At 63.1% G+C, this 21752-nt stretch overlaps 1 protein-coding gene across 23 annotated transcripts in view; it reads left to right on the plus strand.

The window, feature by feature from the left end:
* Positions 1-320: 320 nt before the first annotated feature.
* FBRSL1 (fibrosin like 1) overlaps positions 321-21752 on the plus strand; it is an 84275-nt gene continuing 62843 nt past the window's right edge. For 6 of the 23 annotated variants that reach the window (XM_064578143.1, XM_064578136.1, XM_064578138.1 and 3 more), the window contains exons 1-2: positions 327-816; positions 17701-17901. In XM_064578143.1, coding sequence (XP_064434213.1) covers positions 538-816; positions 17701-17901 — 480 coding nt within the window. In that variant the 5' untranslated portion in view covers positions 327-537. Of the gene's footprint in view, positions 817-17700; positions 17902-18773; positions 21357-21752 lie in introns of those variants that run through there. The other 17 variants (XM_064578139.1, XM_064578140.1, XM_064578141.1 and 14 more) reach the window with 7 other exon arrangements.

Here is a 21752-nt window from a genome sequence, read left to right on the forward strand (position 1 = left end):
CCGGCGGCGCGCCGGAGGGGCGGGGCCAGGGCGCGGTCGGGGCGGGGCCTGGGCGGGGCTGGCGCCGGGCTCCGCGGAGCGCCCACTTCCTCTGGCGCTGGCTGCCGGGCGGAAGTACGTCAGTTGTTATCCGCTCCGGGCGCCGCCGCCGCCGCCGCCTCCGCCTCCGCTTCAGCCTCAGCCTGACCCTCAGCTTCACGAGCCGCGGCGCCTCGGCCCGGGACCCGCCCCGCCCGCGCTCCGCCCGCCGCCGCCGCCGCCGCCGCCCGCCGCGCATGAGGCGCGCCCCCGGGGCCGCGGCCGCGGGCCGCTGAGCGCCGGCCGCCCCGCCGATGCGCGCGGCCGCCCGCGCCGGGGCTCCCAGGCCGCGCCGGGCCCGGGGCTGAGGGACCCCGCGCGGCATGCCCGGCCCGGCCTGCCTTCCGCCGCCGCCGCCCAGGGCCCGAGCCCGCGCGGCCCGCACCGAGCCCGGCGGCGCCGCGTAGCGCAGCGGGAGCGCGGGAGCCCGACGGCGCGGCCGCAAGGTCACCGCGCACCATGGAGGCCAAGGTCCGCCAGAGCCGGCGCTCGCGCGCGCAGCGGGATCGCGGCCGCCGTCGGGAGGCGGCCCGCGACGCCCGCGACCGGAGCGCGTCGTCGGGCGACGAGACCGAGCCCGGGCCCGGGAAGGAGAACGCGGGCCTGCCCCGCGCGCCCGCGCCCCGCGCCGCCGCCGCGCGCCCCCCGCGCCGCCGCCGCCGCGAGTCCAGCTCGCAGGAGGAGGAGGTCATCGACGGCTTCGCCATCGCCAGCTTCAGCACGCTCGAGGCCTTGGAGGTAGGTGGGGCGGCGGGCGGGGGCTCCTGGGGCGGCGGCACACCCACCCTTCGGGCTGCCCGGCCGCCCGCGGGGGCGCCGGCGGGCGCGAGTCTTGAGCGGCTGGGGGAAGAGTCTGATCGCACCGTCCGGCCGAGCGCCGTCTGCTTGCACACACGCCTTGTTTCCGCTGCTCTCCTTCCAAAATACCGCTGTGTTCGGCTCAGGACGTGCCAGGGAGGTGAGCTCCGCTGGTCGTGGTGAAGGCGGAGGCGGAGGGGAGACCTTGCGGTTCTTCCTGTTCCTCTTCTCCTCCTTGAGGTTTCTGTTTGGACGGCGGGGCGGGGGGGGATTTCTGAGACCCCTTTCCTGACGGCTGTTCCCCCGGTTAGTTAATAGGGTGGCAGAATTACCGCTTGTCTGGCTGAGCTGTCCTGGGCAGTATTTGCTGAGCAAATAACCGCCCTTCTTGCGTGAGCCCAGGTGAGTTGAGAAGGAAGTGCGTACTGACTGTCAGAGATTTGGCAAGTGGGGTGGGTGGGGACCACGGCCTCCTAAACTGGGTAGAAGTGCTGGCGAGATCCCACAGCCCTGCCAGCCTCAGCCAGCCAGCCCCCCTGCCCCGCAGGGGCCCCATGCCCCGCTTACTAGGGGCCGCCAGCATCTGCTGGGCTTGGGGGTCCCAGACATTGCTCAGTTAACAGCCCCCCCCCATTTTCCTGGAGCCTGGGAGCCAGTGGCCTGGGATCCCCAGTCAGAGGCTCAGCTTGGGGAGAGAGGAAGTGCCTCCCTTGCAGATCCCTGCAGTGGGTCCTCTCCCTGAGGTGGGCCAGGTCTGTGGAGAGCCTCGGGGTCGGGTGCTGGCAGCCAGAGGGACGTGGCCCAGGGACAGGTGTGCTGCTTTCTGTCTGGGCAGGTGCATGTGTAGGTGGGGCACTTACGCCAACCACACAGCTCCCCCACCCCCACTCCGGTCCTCTTTGTGTACACCTGGGGGGCCCTAGATGGCTCCCGGATTAAGGGGTCCCCAGCTAGGACACCTTGGGGGGTGGCACGTGCCCCAGCTCTGAACTGGGAAGGCGTGGCCAAGTTCTGCGCCGCAGCTTTGGAGAGTGGTTACTCCAGCCACCTTCCAGATGTGTACCTGCCCTGCCAGGTGGGCACAAAACAGAACCCTGACTGTGGTCTCCAAGGCCCTGCATGCTGGCCTCTTGTGCCAGCATATTGGCCCCCCTGAGGTTTCCTGCTGCCTCGCGGCCTCTGGACCTCTGTCCCCTCTGCCAAGGTTGTTTGGAGCCCTCGTGTCTCAGCACAGACGTTACTCAGGCCTCCCTAGTAACCTTCTGAAGCAGCACCCCTTCTTCCCCACCCCGCCCGTCGCTCGCTTTCCTTCCTGTCCGTGACCACTCTCTCGGAAGGCATCTAGAGACGGGCTCTCTCCCCACCAGAACTTGTAAGCTGGAAGAGAGCAGGCACCACGTCTGTCTTGTGTGCCCTCCGTGAGGTCCCCCTGCCCCATACGTGTTTGTGCAGTGAACAGGTGAGAGGAGAAATTGCTTCTGAGGAAGGTTGTGCCAGAATTCACTGCACCCCTGCTGAAACGAGCCCGCAGCAGCCTTGGCCACACCCCTCCGGCAGCGGGGATACTCAGTGCAGCCTCGGGGGTGGGGGCTTCTGCAGACTCTGAGCAGCCCCGGTCAGGCCATAGTGAGACTGAGTCTGCTGTCTTCTTGGTGTTCACCCAGCCGCGTCACCATGCACCTTTTTCTGCCCTACTGAGCCAGGGAGGGACCCGCCTGCCTTGGAAAGTACGGGGCTTCCGCACAAGTCATAACTTCTAGATTGGTTCTCTTGTTTGGGCTCATTTCTTACTAAAGTGTAATGGTTTTCCCCAGAGTTCAGATAATTCGTCAGGACACTGAATGTAGCACGATTCTGAGTCTGCTTGTCCTCAGACTCCACTGTACAGATGGGGACACTGAGGCCCAGTGCCATGAACATCAAGCCTCCCCTCCCTGCCCAGTGTCAGAGCTTTGCCAGGGCTGCCGTGGCATGGGGATGTGAGCAGCTGTCACCCCCAGGGCATAACACCCAAATGTCAGGTGTAGACTTGGCTCAGGAGGTTTGAGAGTGCCAGTGTCCACGAGTCCTCCTTACCCTTGTCCTGAGGGTGCAGCCTCCCCCGCCCCCCGTGCCCTAGGCAGGTCCCTGACCCCACCCTTCCAGCACCTCCCTGTGCACCTGTGTTTGCCCCGAAGGGGGGATGAGTCTCTGTCTCGGGTGGCTGAGAGGATCACAGGCCACTTCTGTGAAATGCTGGGGACACACACATGTGACAGTGGTGGTGTTGGCTGAGGAGAGGGCTCCCAGGTCTGGCCAGGTTCACAGTGTGTCCAAGGCCCTGGGCATGGAGTTGGACGGCTAGAGCTTGCTGTCTGAGCTGAGGGGGTGCAGGGGCCGTGGGCCGGGCAGGGGTTGCACATCTGAGCGCCGGTCCTCCGTCAGCTTTCTCACTCTGTTCAGCAGGGTGGGAACAGTGAGCAGGTGGCAGCACGGCGGTCTTGTGGTGTGGTGGGGGGACAGGGGCGCCTTTCCTCTGCTCTCATTGACCAGGAACACTGGGGACAGGTGGATGTTTCTTGCTGTCCTGGTTCCTGTGACATCTCTGTCTCCAGAGATGACGGCAAGGCCCTTGGGGGACAGGCCAGGGCAGAACTGAGGTCCTCCTGACCCTTCCTCCCTAATGGCAAAGGAACCTATGGCCACAGGTCAGGTTGTGCCAGCCCCTGGGTCTCCTGGGAGGTCCACTTTGCAGGCAGAGCCTGGGTGAGCCCAGCAGACCTACTGTGCGCCTCCCAGCCCTTCATCAGGGGTGCGTGCACGCCTGGGCCCCAGCGCTTCCCCTTCAGGCTCTGTCTGTGCGCTGCCCACCTCTCGAGAGGCACGTGTACGCGGTGGAAACCACCCTTCTGGTTTGGCGTCTGTGTGGTGCTTTGCTAATTTGCTTCAGAACAGCGAGACACTTTCAGTTGGTTCAAAGATCGGTATCAGTGAAAAGGTATATCTCGAAAAAATGTTCAGTTCCAGCCTTGATCTCCTGCAGTAACTACTCTGGCCAGCTTCTGGCCTTTTCGGAGTATGTTGTGCAGATAGAACCACACCGGCGTATAGTCTTGTATCCCTCCTTTTTCTGCTGAAAGAGAGGCTTACGTACCACCTCTGTACATGTGTCTAGGAAGCATGTATCCAGGAATAAAAAATGAAAAGGAAAACACCCAGTTTTAGCTGTGGTAACGGGTGACTTCCTGTCTGTAATTCTGTTTCCCACACAGATCACTACACGTTAACTTTGATAATTCATAAAACGGACACCTGAACCCAGATGCGACCTGCTGCACACAGTTGTGCTTGAGAAACCCTGCCCTGGCCTCCCAGTGGCCACATCAGCAGGTGAATGGCTGTGTGGGCTGGTGGTCCTGGCCTGGCTGCCCAGCTCCCAGCTTTGGGTGATGTCAGGGGCGTGCTGTGCATTTCTGCTGGAAATGACCAAGTTCTTCCCAGTCTTAGGACGCTGGGGCCGTGGGCCTCGAGGCACGCAGTGGAGGCTGCCTGAGTCCTGATGGTGGTGGCCGTGTAGGGGGGCCAGAACTCCCTCAGGCCCATGCAGGGGGCTCAGTGGTAGTAATTTCTCTGCAAGCTGGTGTTCAGTGTCCCCCCAGGCAGGGGGCACATGATCATGCTAGGTCTGGTTGCTAAGGGTCAGGAGCGTGGGGGGCCAGGATGTGGCCCTCTTGTCCATGTGTAAAAGCCTACACTGTTGGTCCCGCCTGTGGGGGCCTTGATCTGGGGGGCTGTATGTGTGCCCAGTCCAGCCCTCCAAGGAGGGGGACAGAGGACCGTCACTGCTGAGAGGAGCTATCAGCTGGGAGTGTCCATGCCCACCAGCCAGAGCACCTCCAGGCTGCTCTCTACTCTCCAGATGGGGAAACTGAGGCCCAGAGAGCAGGAACACTGACCTGCAGTCATGGAACGGAGGTACGACACTGAGCCTGGAACCTGCCTAGGCCAGCATTGGTCTGCTCCCTTATTCTGCCTAAGGGCTGCCGTGGGGGAGGGGCTGCTCCCTCCAAGGGGTCCCCGCCAGCCGCTGAACACAAAGCCCTTGCATAGCCTCCTCCGCCCGCCCCGGTGGATGTCTGCTACCTTGCCTTGGCAGCAGCAGTTTGCTGATGGGGGGGTGGGAGCCCGGACTGGGCTCTCCTGTTGTGTGGGTCAGTGCTCTGCTGTGATAAGGCTTGTCATGGGAGCAGTGGCGACACTGACTGCTGCTGAGGGCCCTGTCCTCACACACCCACTTGGTAGGTGAGGAAACTGAAGCCGGGGTGGAGTTCCTGTCTGGGATCCACCCACCATAGCACCAGACAACAGAAATCTCGTGAGTCTTCACCCAAACCTGGGTCGCATTTTCTGGATGCTCTTTGGGAGGAATCTGAGCTTGAGCAGAGGGGACAGTGGTCTCCCTAACATCTAAGGGGGTGGCCTTTCCTGGGCTGCAGGAGCAACAATGGGAGCTTGTGCTGCCCTGGGTCAGCTGCCTGACCTCTGGTGAAGGCCCCTCTGAGCATCATGGGCATCGAAGATGGTCTGCAAAGCCTGCGGCTACTCACGGGCTGGGAGCAGTCTGCTCTGTCCCTGCACGCCTGTCATGGGCCGTGGAGCCACAGGGTGAATGCTCACACACTGTGGCCCAGCGCAGTGGAGCCATGGTCCTCCTGATGGTGGCCCTGTGTGTCTGCGAGCCAGCTTGTTGTCCCTGGCCTCCATCACCTAGGCCACTCCCCTGCTCCTCTTTGGCTGGGATCACAGACACAGTGCTTGTGGCTTCTGGGCCTCAGTTTGTCTGTCTGTCCTGCCCACACTGTGTCCCAGCATCTGTGAGGGCTGTGTGGGACTGATGGCGGCAAAGGTGGCAGACCCATGTCTCCCCACTTCCACCCTTCCACTGAGTGCCTGGAGGCTGCACCGCACCTCACTGCGGGTGAGGTGGAGCCTCACCTCCCAACGGGTTGGGTTTGCCCAGACTGGGCAGCATGGCCATGGGGGCACCCCTGTGGCAGGCCACAGTGCTCCTTTCCTCTGCCCCCACTCTGAGTTTCTAGACAGTCTCAAGTCCACAGCAGGTGCGTGGGGGTGGTAGGTCCATGTCCCAGGTGTGTGTGCACGTGGGAACACACGTGTGTGCTGTGTCCTTGCTGGGGTACCTGTGTAAACCTCTTGTGTTGCGTATGTCTGTGCTCCAGACCCCATCCGGGGCAGCAGCTCTGTGGCCTGGACAGAGCAGAGGACAGGCCTACATGTGACCCTTTGGTCACGCACGGTGAAACCCCATCCTGTAGCTCAAGGATAGGGCCTTATGTCCTCTATCCGTTGTCCTGGGCCCACTGCAGGACAGTCACCCCCCGACACACACAGACACCAGAGCAGGCAGCAAACGCTCATGAGTTCATAGAACTGGCCTCTGTCCCCAGCACCCCTTTGGCTTCTTGGGCCTGTCACTGGTCTAAACTTGCAATTCAGTACTTGCTCTGCTGTGGCCCCCTTCATGCCCCACTGCAGCCCTCACTCCTGTAGCTCCAGCCACATCTAGCCCCCCTTTCCAACACTCCTGTTGGAGAATCCTCAGACATGCGCATGGGCACGCTTCTGGCCCTTGCTAACTGCTCTGTCCCCTGCCCGGAAGATTCTTTCCCCAAGTGTCAGGGTGACTCACTGGTCACATAGCCCCCTTCCCTGGCAGGGAGCCTTCACCCCTGTGCCTGGGCCACCACTGACCCATTCCGGCTTAGTCTCTGTTCCTTGTCCCTCCCACGAAGACTCCAGCAGTGTTGGTGTCCTTGTGGACATCTCCCTACCCAGAACCTCCTTGAGCACGTGCTTGTTTCCAGGGAGAAGCTCCCAGATCTGGGGCTGGGTGGCTGGTGCTCTGCGGTGGTGTGCTGTTCACTTTGGTACATGGGGAGGCGGTTCTTGAGTTGTGGCACCAGGCCTCTTCCTGCTGAGGGTCTGCGCCGTTGCCCACTGGTCTGCCTCACGCCTCGGTCACTCTGCTTTCTGATTGGCTGCCGCAGCGCTCATGCCTGGGCACAAGCAAGTTCCCTTGTCAGTTCTGACACCGCCCAGTGGAGTCTCCAAGGTTTCTCACTGGCCACTGTGGCGTCTGCTGAGAACATAGCGTTGTCACTGCTCATCTCCTTTCCTGTCTTGTGGCCTCTGTCAACACCTCTACCCCATCCTTTCCGGTGGGCCTCTCCTGCCTCCCCCTGACTCAGCACGGCTGTGTGCGATCTTTCACGTGGACACGGTGTCCCACCTGGGAAGTGTCTGGACTGGCACCAGAAGTGAGCAGTGAGCCTGACCCGCGCCCCTTGTGAGGATCGTCATCCTTCTCTGGACCTGGTGACATCCCTGAATTCCAGGCCATGTCGGCAGTCTTGTGTCAGGTTGCTTTGCTGATATTTCAGTTGGGTTTTTAGCACTATATTCTTACATAAAATTAGTCTGAGATTGTCTTGTGTCTGCTGCATTTTTTCTTGTGTTCTGGAACAGTCCGAATGGCATAGGAATCGTCCACTCCTCTCCACACTTGGGGTCCCAGTGTTCCAGCCTCCTTTGCTGATGGCCAGTTAGAGACCCGAGTCAGCTCCGTTTGTGGTGGGGAGGAAGGTATTGAGTAAGGGATCCATGGGACCAGCTTGCTGGAAACGGGGTCAGCAGGGCGCCCCTCACCCCCCACCCCCACCCCGGAGCAGGCTGGCCTAGGACACTTGCTGCCAAGCAGGACTGCCTGTGAGCTGGCAGGTGGTGAGGCCTCAGGCCCTGTCCCCCTGCATCCTGTTCCGGTGGGCAGTGGCTGCCTTCTGGAGGAAGGACACTGGAGTCTGGACACCACCCCCACCGTGGGCTTGGGCATGTCATCCTCTCAGGGCGGCCAGAGCAGTAACAAATGCATGGGGACTGGGCAGGGCACCTGCTGGGGGCCACCGTGGTGTTGGCCCCGACCCCTGCAGTTCACATGCTCTGCACGCAGCTCCCAGAGGTGGGGGCTGTGGGCAGCCCTGTCAGGGAAACAGGGGGAACCCAAGGCACCAGGCTTTTGCTAATTGCTGGGGTGGAAGAGTCATTGGTCAGTCCAGCCATGGCCACACCACCCAGGCCATGGTCACCTGCCCATGCTCTCTGCTTAGAGCCCTAGGTGCAGCCTCCTCCATGAGGCCTCCCAGAAGCCTGGGCAGCCAGACCATGTCCCAGGCAGAGCTCTCCAACACTGGGTTAGATAAACCAAGCCGTGGCAGCCCCCTCTCACCTGGACTGTTGTTCAGGATGGTTTCTCAGTGCCTCTTGTTCACTGGGGCCCAGGCAGTGGTTGCCACAGGGCAGGCCAGGCCCACATGTGGGGCTGTAGGCCTCTAGAAGTGACCTCTAGGCAGCAGGGAGTGCTCAGACCCATTTCTCCTATCCTGACTCACTGATCATTTATTGAGCACCAGCCACGTGCCAGACTCTGTCAGCTGCTGGGTTGGCTTCAGACAGGACGCAGACAGGTAACCTGACTGGCGAGTGCCTGAAGGGAGATTGGGGGCTCGGAAGGAGGCTGCATAGGCCAGGAAGGTGCTAGGGAGGTGCCCGGCAGGGACTAGCCCAGGAGGATGGCAGGGCTGGGTGGGACGTCCAGGTTGGGACGCCTGGAGAAGGTCGATGAGGTGGCTGGGCTGGGGCCCCACAGGCACCCAAGGCGCTTTTTCCCTTGGGAGCCAGAATATGAAAGCCACATGGAATTGAGTGCTTTGGGGACTCTGGGCAAACGTGGTATCTGGTTCAAGTTTCATGTGGAGATTGTTCTGGTGCCCCGGTTTGCCCGAGTAGCTAAAGAAAGAAAACTCGCCAACGAGTTACCAGCCTTATTCAGCTCCGCAGGACGGTGTGTACCAGGCTTCTGTTTGAAGCTGCGTGTGGGGGAGAGCTGATTCCGGAACCTGGTCCCCAGCCCAGCATGTACACCACCCCTGCTTGTCTTTCCAGTTGCAGTCAGTGTGTGTGCACATGTGTGGGGTGCGGGGGTGGGTGCGTGTGTCTATGTAGGGGAGGGAACTCCCGGCAGAAAGGCCAGGCTGGCCTGGCGGGGCACATCCATGCCTCCCCCACCCACACCGTCTGTCCAGCTTAGATTCCGCCTAGTGAGGCATCTCAGGGACCCCAGCTGTGCTTCTTCCTTGGTGCAGCTGTTTGGGGTGGGCACTGCTCCCTGGACTCCACCCAGGTGGCAAGCACGGGGCCACCTAACAGGCCGACCGGACTGCAGGCGCCTGTGGGCCCCAGACAAGCTCTCTGCTGAGAGCAGGGTGTCAGCAGGTAGGTGTGGGGGCAGAGCAGACGTCTGTGCAGGACACATGAGTGGCCCTGTTGGATGGCTGCCACTTGTACCCCTTTGCCAAGGAGGAGCGGGAGGCCACAGCCCAGTCTCATGTGCAGCGATGCCGAAAGTCAGACCTAGAGGCCCCACAGGGACCCTCGCGATCTGCCATGACCCCCATCAGCTCTCTGGCCTTACCCGTTGCAGCTTTCTCCTAACCCCCCACATGCTGGTCCTCAGACCCTGGCAGGCCTCTGGCTAATCCTCAGCCCGTGCCGTTCCACATGCCGCATGGCTCACGCTCAGTACCTGTAGCACCGCGGGGATTCGTCAGGCTTCACGTAGACCTGCCTCCCGGGTAAAACCAGGGTCCCCTGTCTGTCACCCATGGAATGAACCTGCATTCTCCGTGAGGCGTGGCCCTGCCACCCCCTCACCTGGGGCCCCGGGCACTGCTGCCTCGGGGCCTTTGCACCTCCTGTGCTAGTCCCATCTTCCAGGAGCAAGTTCAGGATGCTTCCTGTGAGCCTCCCCTGCTTCTAGCCCGCTGAGGAGGACAGTGAAGTGAGTGAGCCCAGTCCAGACGCCTGGTTTAAATTCATTTCTCTTCCTCACTACCTGGCCCCAGGTGTCCCTCTGCCTGCTCTGGGCCTCAGTTTCCTCATTTGGGAAGTGGGGGTGATGAGCTGAAAGTGCCTGCCACATGGTCCTGCCCCCCATCCCCATCCCCTCTCCAATGTTCTTCTCTGAGCTAACCCTGAGGTTGGTTCTCTTTGTGCTCCACCCCAGGCAGGGGACGTTTCAGCAACAGTGGCCCTGGCTTCTGGCCTCCGTGGGCGGCCCCCTCCATGTGTGACAGCTGAGCAGCAGCTGAGCAAGTCCCAGAGACTGAGGGGGAGCTTGAAGGGCAGTGAGCCTGAGGCCAGCTCTGGCAGTCATGGGCAAGCACACAGAGCAGTCTGTATGTGGAGGGGCTGGGAGGGGCTTGGGCAGAGACTGACCTCCAAACCCAGTTGCCAGGAGAGCAGTTGTGAACATGAAGATCCTAGTCGAGTGTGGATTAGAGGGCGGCCTGGGTGGTCAGCAAGGGTCACAGTGTGGGGTCGCAGTGCGGTGTGCACGCGTGGACATGGGAGGATGTGTCTGTGGCGTGCAGACCTGGGCAGGGGGCCCAGAACGGGGCCTGCCTGCCCCTCAGTCTGGCTGCCTCTTTGCCTCAGGCTCCATGCCCACCATCCTCCTCCACCTTCATGCCTTTGTCCAGAGCTCCTGTCACCATCCTCATGTCTGACTGGTCCCAGGCCATGGGGTGGGTGGGTCTCTTCTGTTTCCAGGTGACCTCCTCTGCCCCAACAACTACTCAGCACATGGTGGGGGCTGGATGGACATAGGAAGGAATGAGTGTCTTCACAGAGCCTGGGAAGGTGGGTCCCCACTGGTGTGCTGAGCACTGGGTGTGACCGAGGCTGTCCTGCTGCTGGGCCGACTCCCCAGCTCCTGGGTCTTTGACCATCTGTCCTCAAGCCCTGCTGGTCCTGCCAGGTGTTCCAGTGCATAGAGCACACTGTGGGTGGGCACCCAGGAGCAGGGTGCTGAGGAGGAGTGCTGTGAGCTGGCAAGACATCGACCCAGAGGGACCAAGGTGCATGAGGCAGGTTCCAGAAGGTTCTGGAGCAGCTAGGGGGTCAGTGAGCCCTTCGGGGGATGGTCCTTGAGGGCAGTGTTACCCTCAGGTAGCCACAGCCCTGGTGGATTGAGGGACCTCTCCAGCAGGATGCCTTAAATGGAGGGACAGCAGGTGGGCTGTAGGGGTGGGAAGATGATGGGGAGCAGTATCTATCTGGTGTGGGTGTGAGCTAAGGAGGGGACAGGTCAGGGAGAACTCCTGTCCCAGCATCACAGCTGGGGGGTGCGACTGGACGTGGCTCTCATGCTGGGGCAGGGCAGCGGGGTGGGGGCCGCCTGCAGGCACTGTCCGGGCCGGCTCTGAGTCCGTCTTCGACTCGGGGACGTGGTCAGCAGCGGGTGTCGGAGATGCTCCAGGCCTTGCGACACCTGGACGCCGGGGCCCGGGGTGGGAGGTTGGGCCCGGCAGAGGGACCCTCTCACCACCCCCCCCCCGCTGCCATCCTGTCCTCCAGCTCTCTGTGACGCCGCGGACGGTGGTCTGTGATAGGGCCATGCTGCTGTTCGGTCCACAGGCCCTCCTGTGCCTTCCCCGGATCCAGGGAACCTTCTCAGTCCCAGACAAGGACAGTTGGCTAACTCTGGGGGTGGGGGGGATGTGCCAGTTGCTGGTGGGCGGTGGACACACAGGCTGCCTCCTTTCTAACTGGGGTGGGGGAGGAGGGTGCCCTCCGGGGGGGAGGCCCCTCGACCACATGGAAGGAGACTCCTGTGCACGTAGTCTCCGTCACCGGGGCTGGAGGGGGGTGGGTCACGGCACAGAAGGTAGGTAGGGTTTGGGGCTGGGGTTTTACTTGGTGGGGGCATGGTGTGAAGTTTGAGTGAAAACTTGCAGGTGAAGGAGAGTGAGCCACATAGATAGCAGGGTGGTGGGAACAGCTGTGCCGAGAGCCTGGGGCGGATGTGTGCTGAAGGGCTTCCAGGTTGGGGCTGACAGCCTGCCAGGTGAGCAGCGGGTGGAATTTGGCCTGAGCTTCTGGAACAACGAAGACTGTTGACTGAGCCGTGAGCCAGCAAGGTCTGCTGGGGGCCCCGAGGCCCAGAGGTTCTGGGAGACAGGCAGCCTCAGCCATGCAGGGTGGGAAGGTAGGGACGTGGGCTGGGGTGGGGAGGTCAGGTGGGCCGAGAGAGTGCCGGTGCTTGGCAGTGAGGGGTAGATCCTGTGTGACGCTGGGGGCTCAGGCCCAGGTGCTGGGGGAGAGGCCCCAGTGCAGTTCCAGGAGCGGAGGGGGCACCTTCCTGGCTGGAGGGGTGTGGCCATGCCTCGGCCTGCAGGATCTGGGAGCCTGGAAAGGCCCTGTCCACATCGGACCTAGCAGCCTCAGCTCTCAGTCAGTCTGGGTCTGGGTTTGCCAGTTCTCATTACTTTTCTCTCTGCGCGGTTAGTTTACTGAAGTGCAGGTAGAGATCGTATTGCTACTGCATAGTAATGTTCTGGGGGAGCTAAAAGTAGCCCCATAAAATTGCTACAGGAAAATGTAACCATTGATTTCAGCAACGTGCATGGAGATCCCCTTGTGGTCCAGGGAGGGTCCAGGGGCCCGGCTGCTACTGGGGGCGCTGGGGGCTTCATTGTGGGACTGTTGCCTCGGGCCTCGAGGGCCGTGGGCTGCGGCGCTTGGCCATGCCCCCTCTTTAGGGCCCCTCTGTGTGCAGGCACGCGTCCTGGGGTGCGCCCGGCCACATCTGCCGCCCTGCCTGTGTGGGCTCACAGATGGGTCTATGGGCAGACGGCAGCTCAGGGGTACAGCCGGGCCCTGGACTGCTGGAGCTCGTCCCAGCTCACCCCAGACTACTGCTGCAACCTCGGCAGGGCCCGCTTCCCTGTGGGCACATTCCAATTCTGTGGGCTCCTAGTGTGGATCCACCAGCAGCGCGCTGAGCATCCTGCAAGTCAGACACCAGCCCACCGCTCGCCTCAGCCTCCCGCCCTGGGGGTCCGCCCCGAGGAACCCTCTACTCGGAGACCTGCCCTGGCCCGTGGTGGGGCAGTCACTGCTGTTGCGGCTCTCCCTCGCCCAGAGCGGTCACCACAGCCTGGGCAGAGCTGCTGCCCCAGTCTACAGATGAGGAAACGGCACCTACCCAGAGGCCCCACGCTCCGGGCAGAGCGTCGACTGGGACCCAGGGCCAGCACCCCCACTGCAGGCTCAGTGGGGGCAGAACTGCGGTGGTGTGTGCCTCAGCTTGGATGAGCCTCCAGAACTGGCCTGGGCTCACACGGGGTCAGCATAACAAGTGAAGGCCAGCCCCAGCCTTGGCATGCTGGGAAAGGGCCAGCCAGACATATCCCAGCAATGCCTCAAGGCAGGAATTGTTGAGTCCTGTGACCAAGAGCCCCTTGGGGGCACAGCATCGGGTCTCCTCCAGGAAGCCCAAGGATGCCTGGGGTCATTCTCAGGGCAGTGGCTGGGTGGAGATGGCCGCCTCTGGATCCTGGCGCACCAGGCCTCTTGCCCGCTTGAGCCAGAAGGCCCATGGTGTCGTTAACCCTCCGTGTGCACAGGGCCCAGGCCTATCGCCTATTGGCTCACCTTCTGCTGGGCGGGGGGCGACTTGCTTCCCAGCTCCCCCCCTCTTCCAGATGCAGGAGCTCCTGTCCTGGGGCCAGGATGCTGCTGGGTTGAGTCCAGGCCAGAGGAGAGGCCCAGTCACTGATATTTCAAGGGTTCTAGCAATCTAGGTTTTTTGTTTGTTTAAGAAGCAAACAAACAAATACAACAGGTTTACAGAAAGCGATGTGATCGATTTGTGGTTGATGCATACTTTGGGTGAAAAATGTGATTGGAGGTATCTGGAGAAGTGGCCTAGGGCTGCCCTGAGGCCCTTCCAGAACCCGAAGAGGGGCCAGGGCAGGGCCTAGAGGAAGGCCTTTGTGGAGCCCGCCGCCTGGTCTGCGGCTGGCGGTTCACCGCGCTTGCTGTGCAGTGTCTGCCCTTCCATCCGCCCCCCCCTGTTTTGTCTGTTTTGACTATAAACGCTCATTAGAAAGACGGATCCCAGCCCAGCCAGGTGTCCCAGAGGGGCAGGCTGTTCCCACAGGTTTCCCAGTTAGTATCTGCTTGTGCTTCTGATCATATATACCGCAGGCCAGCCCTGTTCTCATTACAGGGCTCAGATATGGGACTTCAGAGGCAGTCCCCCAGGCTAGAAACTGTTTCTGTGATTTTACCTGATCGGAAGGTCCTCAGAACCAGTGGCTCTCTCTGTGAAAGTGGGGCTCACCCCACAGTGGCTCAGGAGGTCCATGTGTGGAGTCACGGCTTCTTGCAGAAGGAGGTGGCCCGCGGGCATCTGAGGAGAGAGGCCTGGCTGCTTTCTGTGGCAGTACGAAGGTCTAGGTGGCCCGTGGGGGGTGCGTGGTGTGTACGCCCCAGGCCACTTCTCCAGACACATCTAATCACATCTTTCACCCAAAGTATGCATCAGTCATACTGATACTTCAGGCCTCCCTCTAGGCCCTGCCCTGGCCCCTCTGCGGGTTCTGGAAGGGCCTCGGGGCAGCCCCAGGCCACTTCCAGCACCGGGGTGCTGAGAAGCTGATGTTAGGGCCGAGGTGGGGTGGGGCCCAGGAGCTCACACAGTGCAGCCGCTGCACAGAGAGAGGGCCTGGCAGAGACACCCATCCGGCTCTGGGACTCCAGCCCCGTCTCCTGCCCAGGCTGTGGAGGCCAGGGGTGGGTGCACACATGGGAGTGTGAGCATTGCGCATGTGCTTCCACGTGCGTGTGGGGCGCCTCAAACTCCCACCTCCTCACCACGCCCGCATGCGCTCCAAATAGTGTCTGTACCTGCCCGTGGCGGGGCCCATGTCCCCCAGGGACCCAAGCGTTTGGTTAGACATCATTCTGGGTACCTGTGAGGGTCTTTCTGGATGACTTTAGCATTTAAATCTGTAAAGTGAGTGAGACAGGTGGCCCTCCAGCGTGTGGGTGGCCTTACCCAATCCCCTGAAGGCCTGAACAGAGCAGAAAGCCAGACCCTCCCCCAAGGAGGAAAGCGCTCCTCCTGCCTGGGCCCTTGAGCTGGGACCGAGGTTTTGCCCAGCCCTGGGAAGAACTGTACCCCTGCAGATCTTGGGGCATCTGGGCCCCACACCTGCGTAGCCAGCTCCTCAGAGGAAGGCTGTCTGTGTGTTGGCGTCCTGCTGGTCTGTTTCTCTGGAAAGCTGGTCCACCCTTTACACCATGTTGCTCTGGTTTTTCCCTGCGGGCCTCTGAGCACAGTCTGCTGGGCCTACCCTCTGTACCATAATGCGGGGCTGGGGCCAGGAAGGGACCCCGAGGGTAGGTGGTGAGGTGCTGCGGCCTGCAGTTGGGTGGCAGCATCCAGGGCGCAGAGGTAGGGGCGGTGGGGGCCTCCGTGTTGTCTAGGGCCTGTGTGGGGGGACCAGCCTGTGAGCAGCAAGACTGGCCCTCAAGCAGGGCAGGAGGCCTGAAAGCGATGAGTTAAGAGTGACCGACTGTCTGAAAGGGGGTATGGCACTCGGGTGTCCTGGGAGCACCGGGCGTCAGTAAGTATCAAGTGCCCGCATGTGGAGAGTGGAGAATGAGCTGCGGTCTTCAGGTCTTCAGGACGTTCTCATCACTGGAGGGACCGCCCCGATTCCCTTCCACAGGGAGGCTTGTGGCCCTGTGCTGACTAATGGAGCCAGGGAAGCAGGCACGAGAGAGGGAGGGAGGGAGGGAGCATGGAGCTCCTCGCCCCCTCGGGCTGTTTGCACTTGCCGCACTTGCCGCTCCTCTATGGGAGGCTCTAACCTAGCCCCTTCCCTTGGGCTTCCCAGCTGGGGCTGCCCTCGTGTCCGCTTGAGCCAGCTGCCTTCTGAGCTGCTTGCTGGCGCCTGGAGCTGAGCTGGCTGGTCAGTGTTTGCTGCCAGCTTTGTGTACGCAAAGGTGGGGGACCCCGAGTCTGGAATCGACCTGAGACCCATAGGCAGGGCAGGGGCTGGGAGGTCTTACAGTGAGCAGGGGTTCCGATGTCAGGGTGTGGGGGGGGCGGCCCCCTTGGGCTGAGATGAGCCAGGGCTCTGAGGGGTTCATCTGACCGGGACTCCAGGAGCGGCCACCGAAATGCCAGCAGCCTGTGGGTGTCCCTGGGGTCTGATACTCCAGAAGGCCAGTGTGGTCTGAGAAGTCAGGGTCCACTTGCTGCCCTCACAGAAGCCTGTGGAGCTTCGGGCAGAGCCACGTGGCATGGGCCAAGCTGGCCATCATCTTCCAAGCTGAACAGCTTCAGCAAGGCAGGGTTCCCAACCTTGCGGATGTCCCAGGGCAGGCGCCCCTGCCAGCCCAACCTCCCCTCTCCCTTCCCGCTGCCCCTCAGTGAGCCCTGGGGAGGCGGTGGGGATGCAGGGTGAACCCCTCCTCATGCAGGAGGATGCACACTCCAGCCCTTAGTGTCACATCAGAGGTGAGAGGCTTTGGTGGGGCTGTCCTCCGTCTGTGTGACTGTGGTGTGGGCCCCTCGGGAGAATCCTGGGAGTGTGGAATGTCCACCCTCAGAGAGGAGGAGTCTGCTGCTGCCCCCAGGTGCGGCCTGCAGCCACGCACGGTTGCTCCCAGCCCAGGCTGTGGGGTCACACACAGCAGGACAGTCGTGGGGGCTTCCGGGCCTGGAAGGGCAGTGCCAGTCTGGCCAGCCATGTTGGTGCACCTTACTAGTTCTGGGGATTGTGGGCCCCTCGCACAGACAGGAGGAGGCGTGTAGTGCGAGGTCGGAGGACCTCACCTGCCAAGCACAGCGTGTCCCCGTCTCCATCGCCAGGCCAGGGGACCACAGCAGACTGGGACGTTGGTTCTCCCTGCCACCTGCCCAGGTGGACTGAGGCCTGGCTGGGGGGCCAGGTGCCCAGCTGAGCACAGAGGCCAGCCCTTGGAGAGGCTGCCACAGTCACCCCTCAGGTTCTCAAGAAGCACTTCCTGCGGGGCCGTGAGGGTATCACCTGGGACGTGGGGGCGCACCTCAGCCACTGCATCACCTTCATTCAGGCTCTCCTCCCCTCCCCCTTGCGTGAATGCTTTCCCAGTGGGTCCTTCCCTCGTCTTCAGCAGCCAGTGGAGATGGTACCTCCCACCCTGCTCCATGGGCCCAAGCACAAGGCTGGCCACCGCCAGTAAATGCAGCTTCTCCTGGGCTCGGCTCACTGGCAGGACCGGCTCTGCATAGTAGGGGCTGTGCTTGGTGCTGCGGGCACCCTTCTGCTGTGGTTGGCATCGGCACAGCAGGGCATGCTCAGTAAACCCCCGCTGGGTGTCAGTCCCTGCTTTGGGACCAGGTGCAGCTGTGAGCAAGATGGGCACAGGTCCCTGTCCTAGGGAGGGGGTCCAGGGTCCCTGACGTTCTGCATAGCTGGCTGGATGCCGTGCTGCATGGAGTTGGGCAGAGGAACCTATGGGTGGCTCCGGACCAGGGGCAGTGGTCAGCTGCTGTGGTGATGGCCCTCAACTCAGGAATCGGAGGGACACCCTTAGAAAGGCCAGTGCGGCACTTGCTGCATTTTGGGCCACGGAGTAGGGGCCCCCGTGACCGGCTGGGGTCCCTTGGGAAACAGCTGCTGGTCCAGCTGTGTTTTCACATCACTCTCTGAGCCCCCCAGTCCTGACAGGCCCACCCACACTCGTCTGACCCATCTGCCCGTCTTCCTGAGGCGTGAGTCCGGCCTGATAGCCCACTCGGGGGAGGGGGTGGTGCTTGGCACTCCAGGTAGGTGCTGTCACATGCCCAGGGACCCGCCCTCAGGGCACGGTCTACCATGGTGTCACTGACGTCACTGCCAACTAACCAGCTTTGTCCTTCCTCACTCACAGAAGGACATGGCCCTGAAGCCACATGAGCGGAAGGAGAAATGGGAACGTCGCCTTGCCAAGAAGCCCCGCGAGTCAGAGAACTGCCCATCCGCAGAACCAAGTGAGAATGGGCGTCCCCTGGAGATCGTCAGTCCCGAGCAGGACCTGGAGCCTGCCTGCGACCGGGGGAAGAAGAAGGTCCCACTGCAGCCCACCAAGCAGGTGAGCACTGGGCCCTGCCCCGCTCAGAACCATGGGCTCTGTGCCCTCTCCCTTGGGTGCCCTCGGGGCCACACCAGCACCTGGACACCACCGTCGGCATCTGGGCCTGCCTGGCAACGTGCTCCATCGTTGTTGGGCGTGGGGTATGGGGCACATGTGGACTGGCGCCCGAGGCAGCCGCTCGCCGTGAGCCCAGGTCCTGAGCAGACAGGAGACCTTCCCCTGGTGGGTCACACAGCCAGAGAGGCCAAGCTGGGAGCCCAGGGATTGGGGGTGGGGGAGCGTGTACTTGGGGCAGGAGGGTGCACCCGCTGATAGGCTGGCCCCGTTTCCCCATTGCGTCTGTCAGGCTCCGCCGACCACGGGGTGTCCAGGGTGTCTGTAATGCGTGGGGGCCGGGCTCAGCACTGGGTGTTCTCCATCTGCTGATCTTCTGTAGGGTACAGCGTATCTGTGAGGGGGGGTGTGTCACGTGACTCGTGGTCAGGGGCCCCGGTGCAGGGAGCAGCCCCGCCCAGGGGCCTCCCTCCACAGCAGCTGGGAGACGGGCCCTTGGTGGGAGGGGCCATCCTTGCTGTCACCAGAGCCCAGCTGGGTAGGGTGGGGAGACTGGGACTGGGGGGCCCTCTCCCAGAGCGTGGGGCTCTATCCCAGGTGCCGGCTCAGCCCTGCAGCTGCTTTCCTCCTCAGGGACTCACTGGTATGCGCCTTCTTTTCAGAGAGGGGTTCTTCTTGGTGTTTCACACTCCACTTTCAACTCCCTTGGGGATTGGGCTGCTGGTGAGGGGGCAGCATGTCTCAGGGGCCCGGGCTGGTTGGGGGGTCTGCAGGCACACCTGCCCAGGTGGACACGTGCTCTTTCTTCCATGCAGGTGTGCTCCCCAGAAGGGGGGCCGCTCCCAGCCAACCACTGGGACCAGAACGGCCCGGCCCAGCGCCAGCAGCAGCTCCAGCCCAGCCAGCCCCAGGGGTCACTCCCAGCCCCGTGTCAGCGCTGCCAGCCCCGTCGGGCTCTCCCGGACCCCGGGCAGCCCTGCCAGCCCCAGCGGCCACTCCCGGGTCAGCGCAGCTGGCCCCAGCGGTCACTTCTGGGCCCAAGACAGCCCTGCCAGCCCCGGCGGTCACTTCTGGGCCCGGGTCAGCCCTGCCGGCCTCAGCGGCTGCTTCCAGCCCCAGAGCAGCCCTGCCGGCCCCAGCAGTCACTCCTGGCTCAGCCCTGCCGGCCACGTTGGGCGCTCCTAGGCCCTAGGCAGCGCTGCCGGCGCCTGCGCTCCCTCCTGGCCCCCTGGCAGCGCTGCCGGCCCCTGCGCTCCCTGCTGGCCCCATGCCACCTCTGCCGGCCCCTGCGCTCTCTGCTGGCCCTCTGGCACCGCTGCTGGCCCGTGCGGTCGTGGGTGGCCCCCTGTCTCCGTGGCCAGCCCAGCAGGGCATCCTCAGGACAGCGGTGCCGTCCCCCGCAGTCACTTCTCCTGCTGCGTCCACGCCGCCGACCCGCCAGCTCACTTTCAGTCCAGTGCTGCTGCCCCCGGCGCACTCTCTTAGCCCCTTGCCAGCCCCGGAGGTCCCTTCTGGGCCAGCCCAGCTGCCCCCAGGGGTCACTGCTGGGCCTCAGCCAGCCCCAGCAATTAGTAGAAGCCCCAGAGCACCCTGGCCCCCCAAAACCTTCACTGCTGGGCCCTGGACAGCCATGCCAACAGAAGCGGCCACTCCTGGGCCCAGAACAGCCTCACCCGCCCAAGCGGCCACTCCTGGGCCCAGAACAGCCCTGCCGACGAAAGCGGCCACTCCTGGGCCCCGAGCAGCCCTGCCAGCCCCTGCAGTCCCTTCTGGGTCCCAGCCAGCCCTGCAAACCCCAGCCGTTACTCCCCATCCCTGAGCGCCCGTCGCTCCTAGGCCGGCCAGCCCCGCCCCGTCGGCCCCTCCTGGGGCCCCCGAGCCAGCCACGGCGGTCACTGCTGGAATTGGTTCGGGCCCATCAGCCGCAGCTCTCACTCCTGGCACTGGGCCGTCCCTGCAGGCCCCTGAGGTCACGACGGACTCGATCTTCCACCCCTGCGGTGGCCCGCCAGGCCCCGTCTGTGAGTCCTGGAGCCTGATGCCCGTTTTCTAGGCCACCCTGGGTGTGGCTGTGCTGGGCAGATGTGCTGCCAGCCTGGCCAGAGGCCTTCTCCAGACAGGCCGGGCTGTTTGCGGTTGGAAACTGAGGCTCAGCAGAGGCAGCCCCTGCAGGGCCGCTACCAGGCTGAGGCCCACCTGCACCAGGAAGAGAGGAGAGGACCCCCAGCGTCTTCCCACCTCCCTGCCATGCCTGCTCCCATCGTGTCAGCTACTTTGGGATGCGCACGCTCCTAGGAGAGTGGACACGGCTGCCCCCAAGGGCTCGGGCTTATTGGAGGCCTTCCTCAGTGTCTCTCTGTGCCTCTGAAGTGCCCACGTGTCCTTGTATGTCAGAGCCTGTGCACGCCCAGCCCGGGTGTGGGTGCGTGTATGTGGTGTGTGTGCATACGTGTTGTGGGGGGTGCCAGCTCAGGCCTCGTGCTCCTTGGGCCCTAACCCATTTGCCAGTGTGCATTCCATGCCCCTAGGCAGAATGTGGGCCCAGCTGGAGCCAGGCCACAGGTCCCGCTCACCTCCCCTCAGGCGAAGGGCGAGGATGCGTGTGCATCTCCAGGGTTCTGTGAAGGCAGGGAGGGGACACGGGGGGCACTCAGGGCTGTCTGTGGCCAAGTAGGAGCTGCTGGTGACAGGAAGGTGTCCTCCCCCACCCCCCCAACTCTGCCTCCACCCCAGTGGCTAGGGACTGAAGTGGAGGCAGAGTCTCCCATCCCCCCAGCTCTGGACCAGGAGGGCCGGGGCCATTCTTGGAATGCCTCCTCCTGGCCTCCCACTCAGCCCGTGCAGCTGTCCAGCTGTTGGCCCCCCAGGACATTCCCTGTCGGGACAGACCTCACACTACAGGGCTTTTTCTGCCCTCCGCCCATCCCAGACCCATGCCGAGGGGTCGCCCGTTCCTCACCCCAGACCCCTGGCTCAGGGCAGTCCCACACTGGTGCTCCTGGAGTCCTGGGCATAAGGCAAGAGCTCAGCTCTGACCCTCCAGAATTTGAGGGTCTCTGGAGAAGGGGGCTGCAGCCCCTTCTGGACAGCCGCATCAGCCACTTGGGGGTGCCCTGGCTGGGCTCCCGGCAGCCCTTTGTGTGCCTAGTGTCACTGAGCCGCGACAGCCACTCCAGTGCTGACCCTCTTCGTGGAGGCTTGGAGGTGCCCCCCCCGCCCACCCCATTTGCTCATGAGGACACTGGCCCTCTGGGGTCCCCACTGGCTGGGTGTGGGGGCCGCCCAGCGCCCACAGCAGGGCTCACGGGCATCTGGTCCTCACCAGGGTCTCCCGAAACGCGGGGCTTATTTTTCCGATTAAAGAAAATAAAAAGTGCCGTGCCATTATTTTTATGACAGCATCAGTGAGTGTGTGTCATACGTGAAGTGATTTATTCCGACAAGTGGTTTTCTGCGCATCTGGACTTGCCGCCTGTTCGCTGCATTCCTGCCGAGCATCGGGAAAGCAGCCGGGGAGGGGGCGCCCAGGGAGGGGTGCACGGCCCGGACACGGCTCACCGTGCTGTGGTGTGCGTTCGGGGGGCTGCGCTCGCCGTAGTCACCCAGCAGGCCGTCCTGCTGTGTCCCTCGGAGCCGCTGCTCGGGAGGGGGCCCCTCTCTGGGTGCTGCAGGAGGCGCCTCTGAGACGTGCGATGGGCTCCGGCTGTGCCCACCGTCCCCTCCCTCCTCCTGACCGGAGGGGCAGTGCTGGGATCTCTGCCTTCTGGGTCCTGTGCAGGTGCTCGGGCCGGCCA

The sequence above is a fragment of the Mirounga angustirostris genome, unplaced genomic scaffold (assembly GCF_029215605.1).
Source record: "Mirounga angustirostris isolate CCGP_5_RB_7025 unplaced genomic scaffold, mMirAng1.0.hap1 SCAF_14, whole genome shotgun sequence".
NCBI classification, from domain to species: Eukaryota; Metazoa; Chordata; class Mammalia; order Carnivora; family Phocidae; genus Mirounga; species Mirounga angustirostris.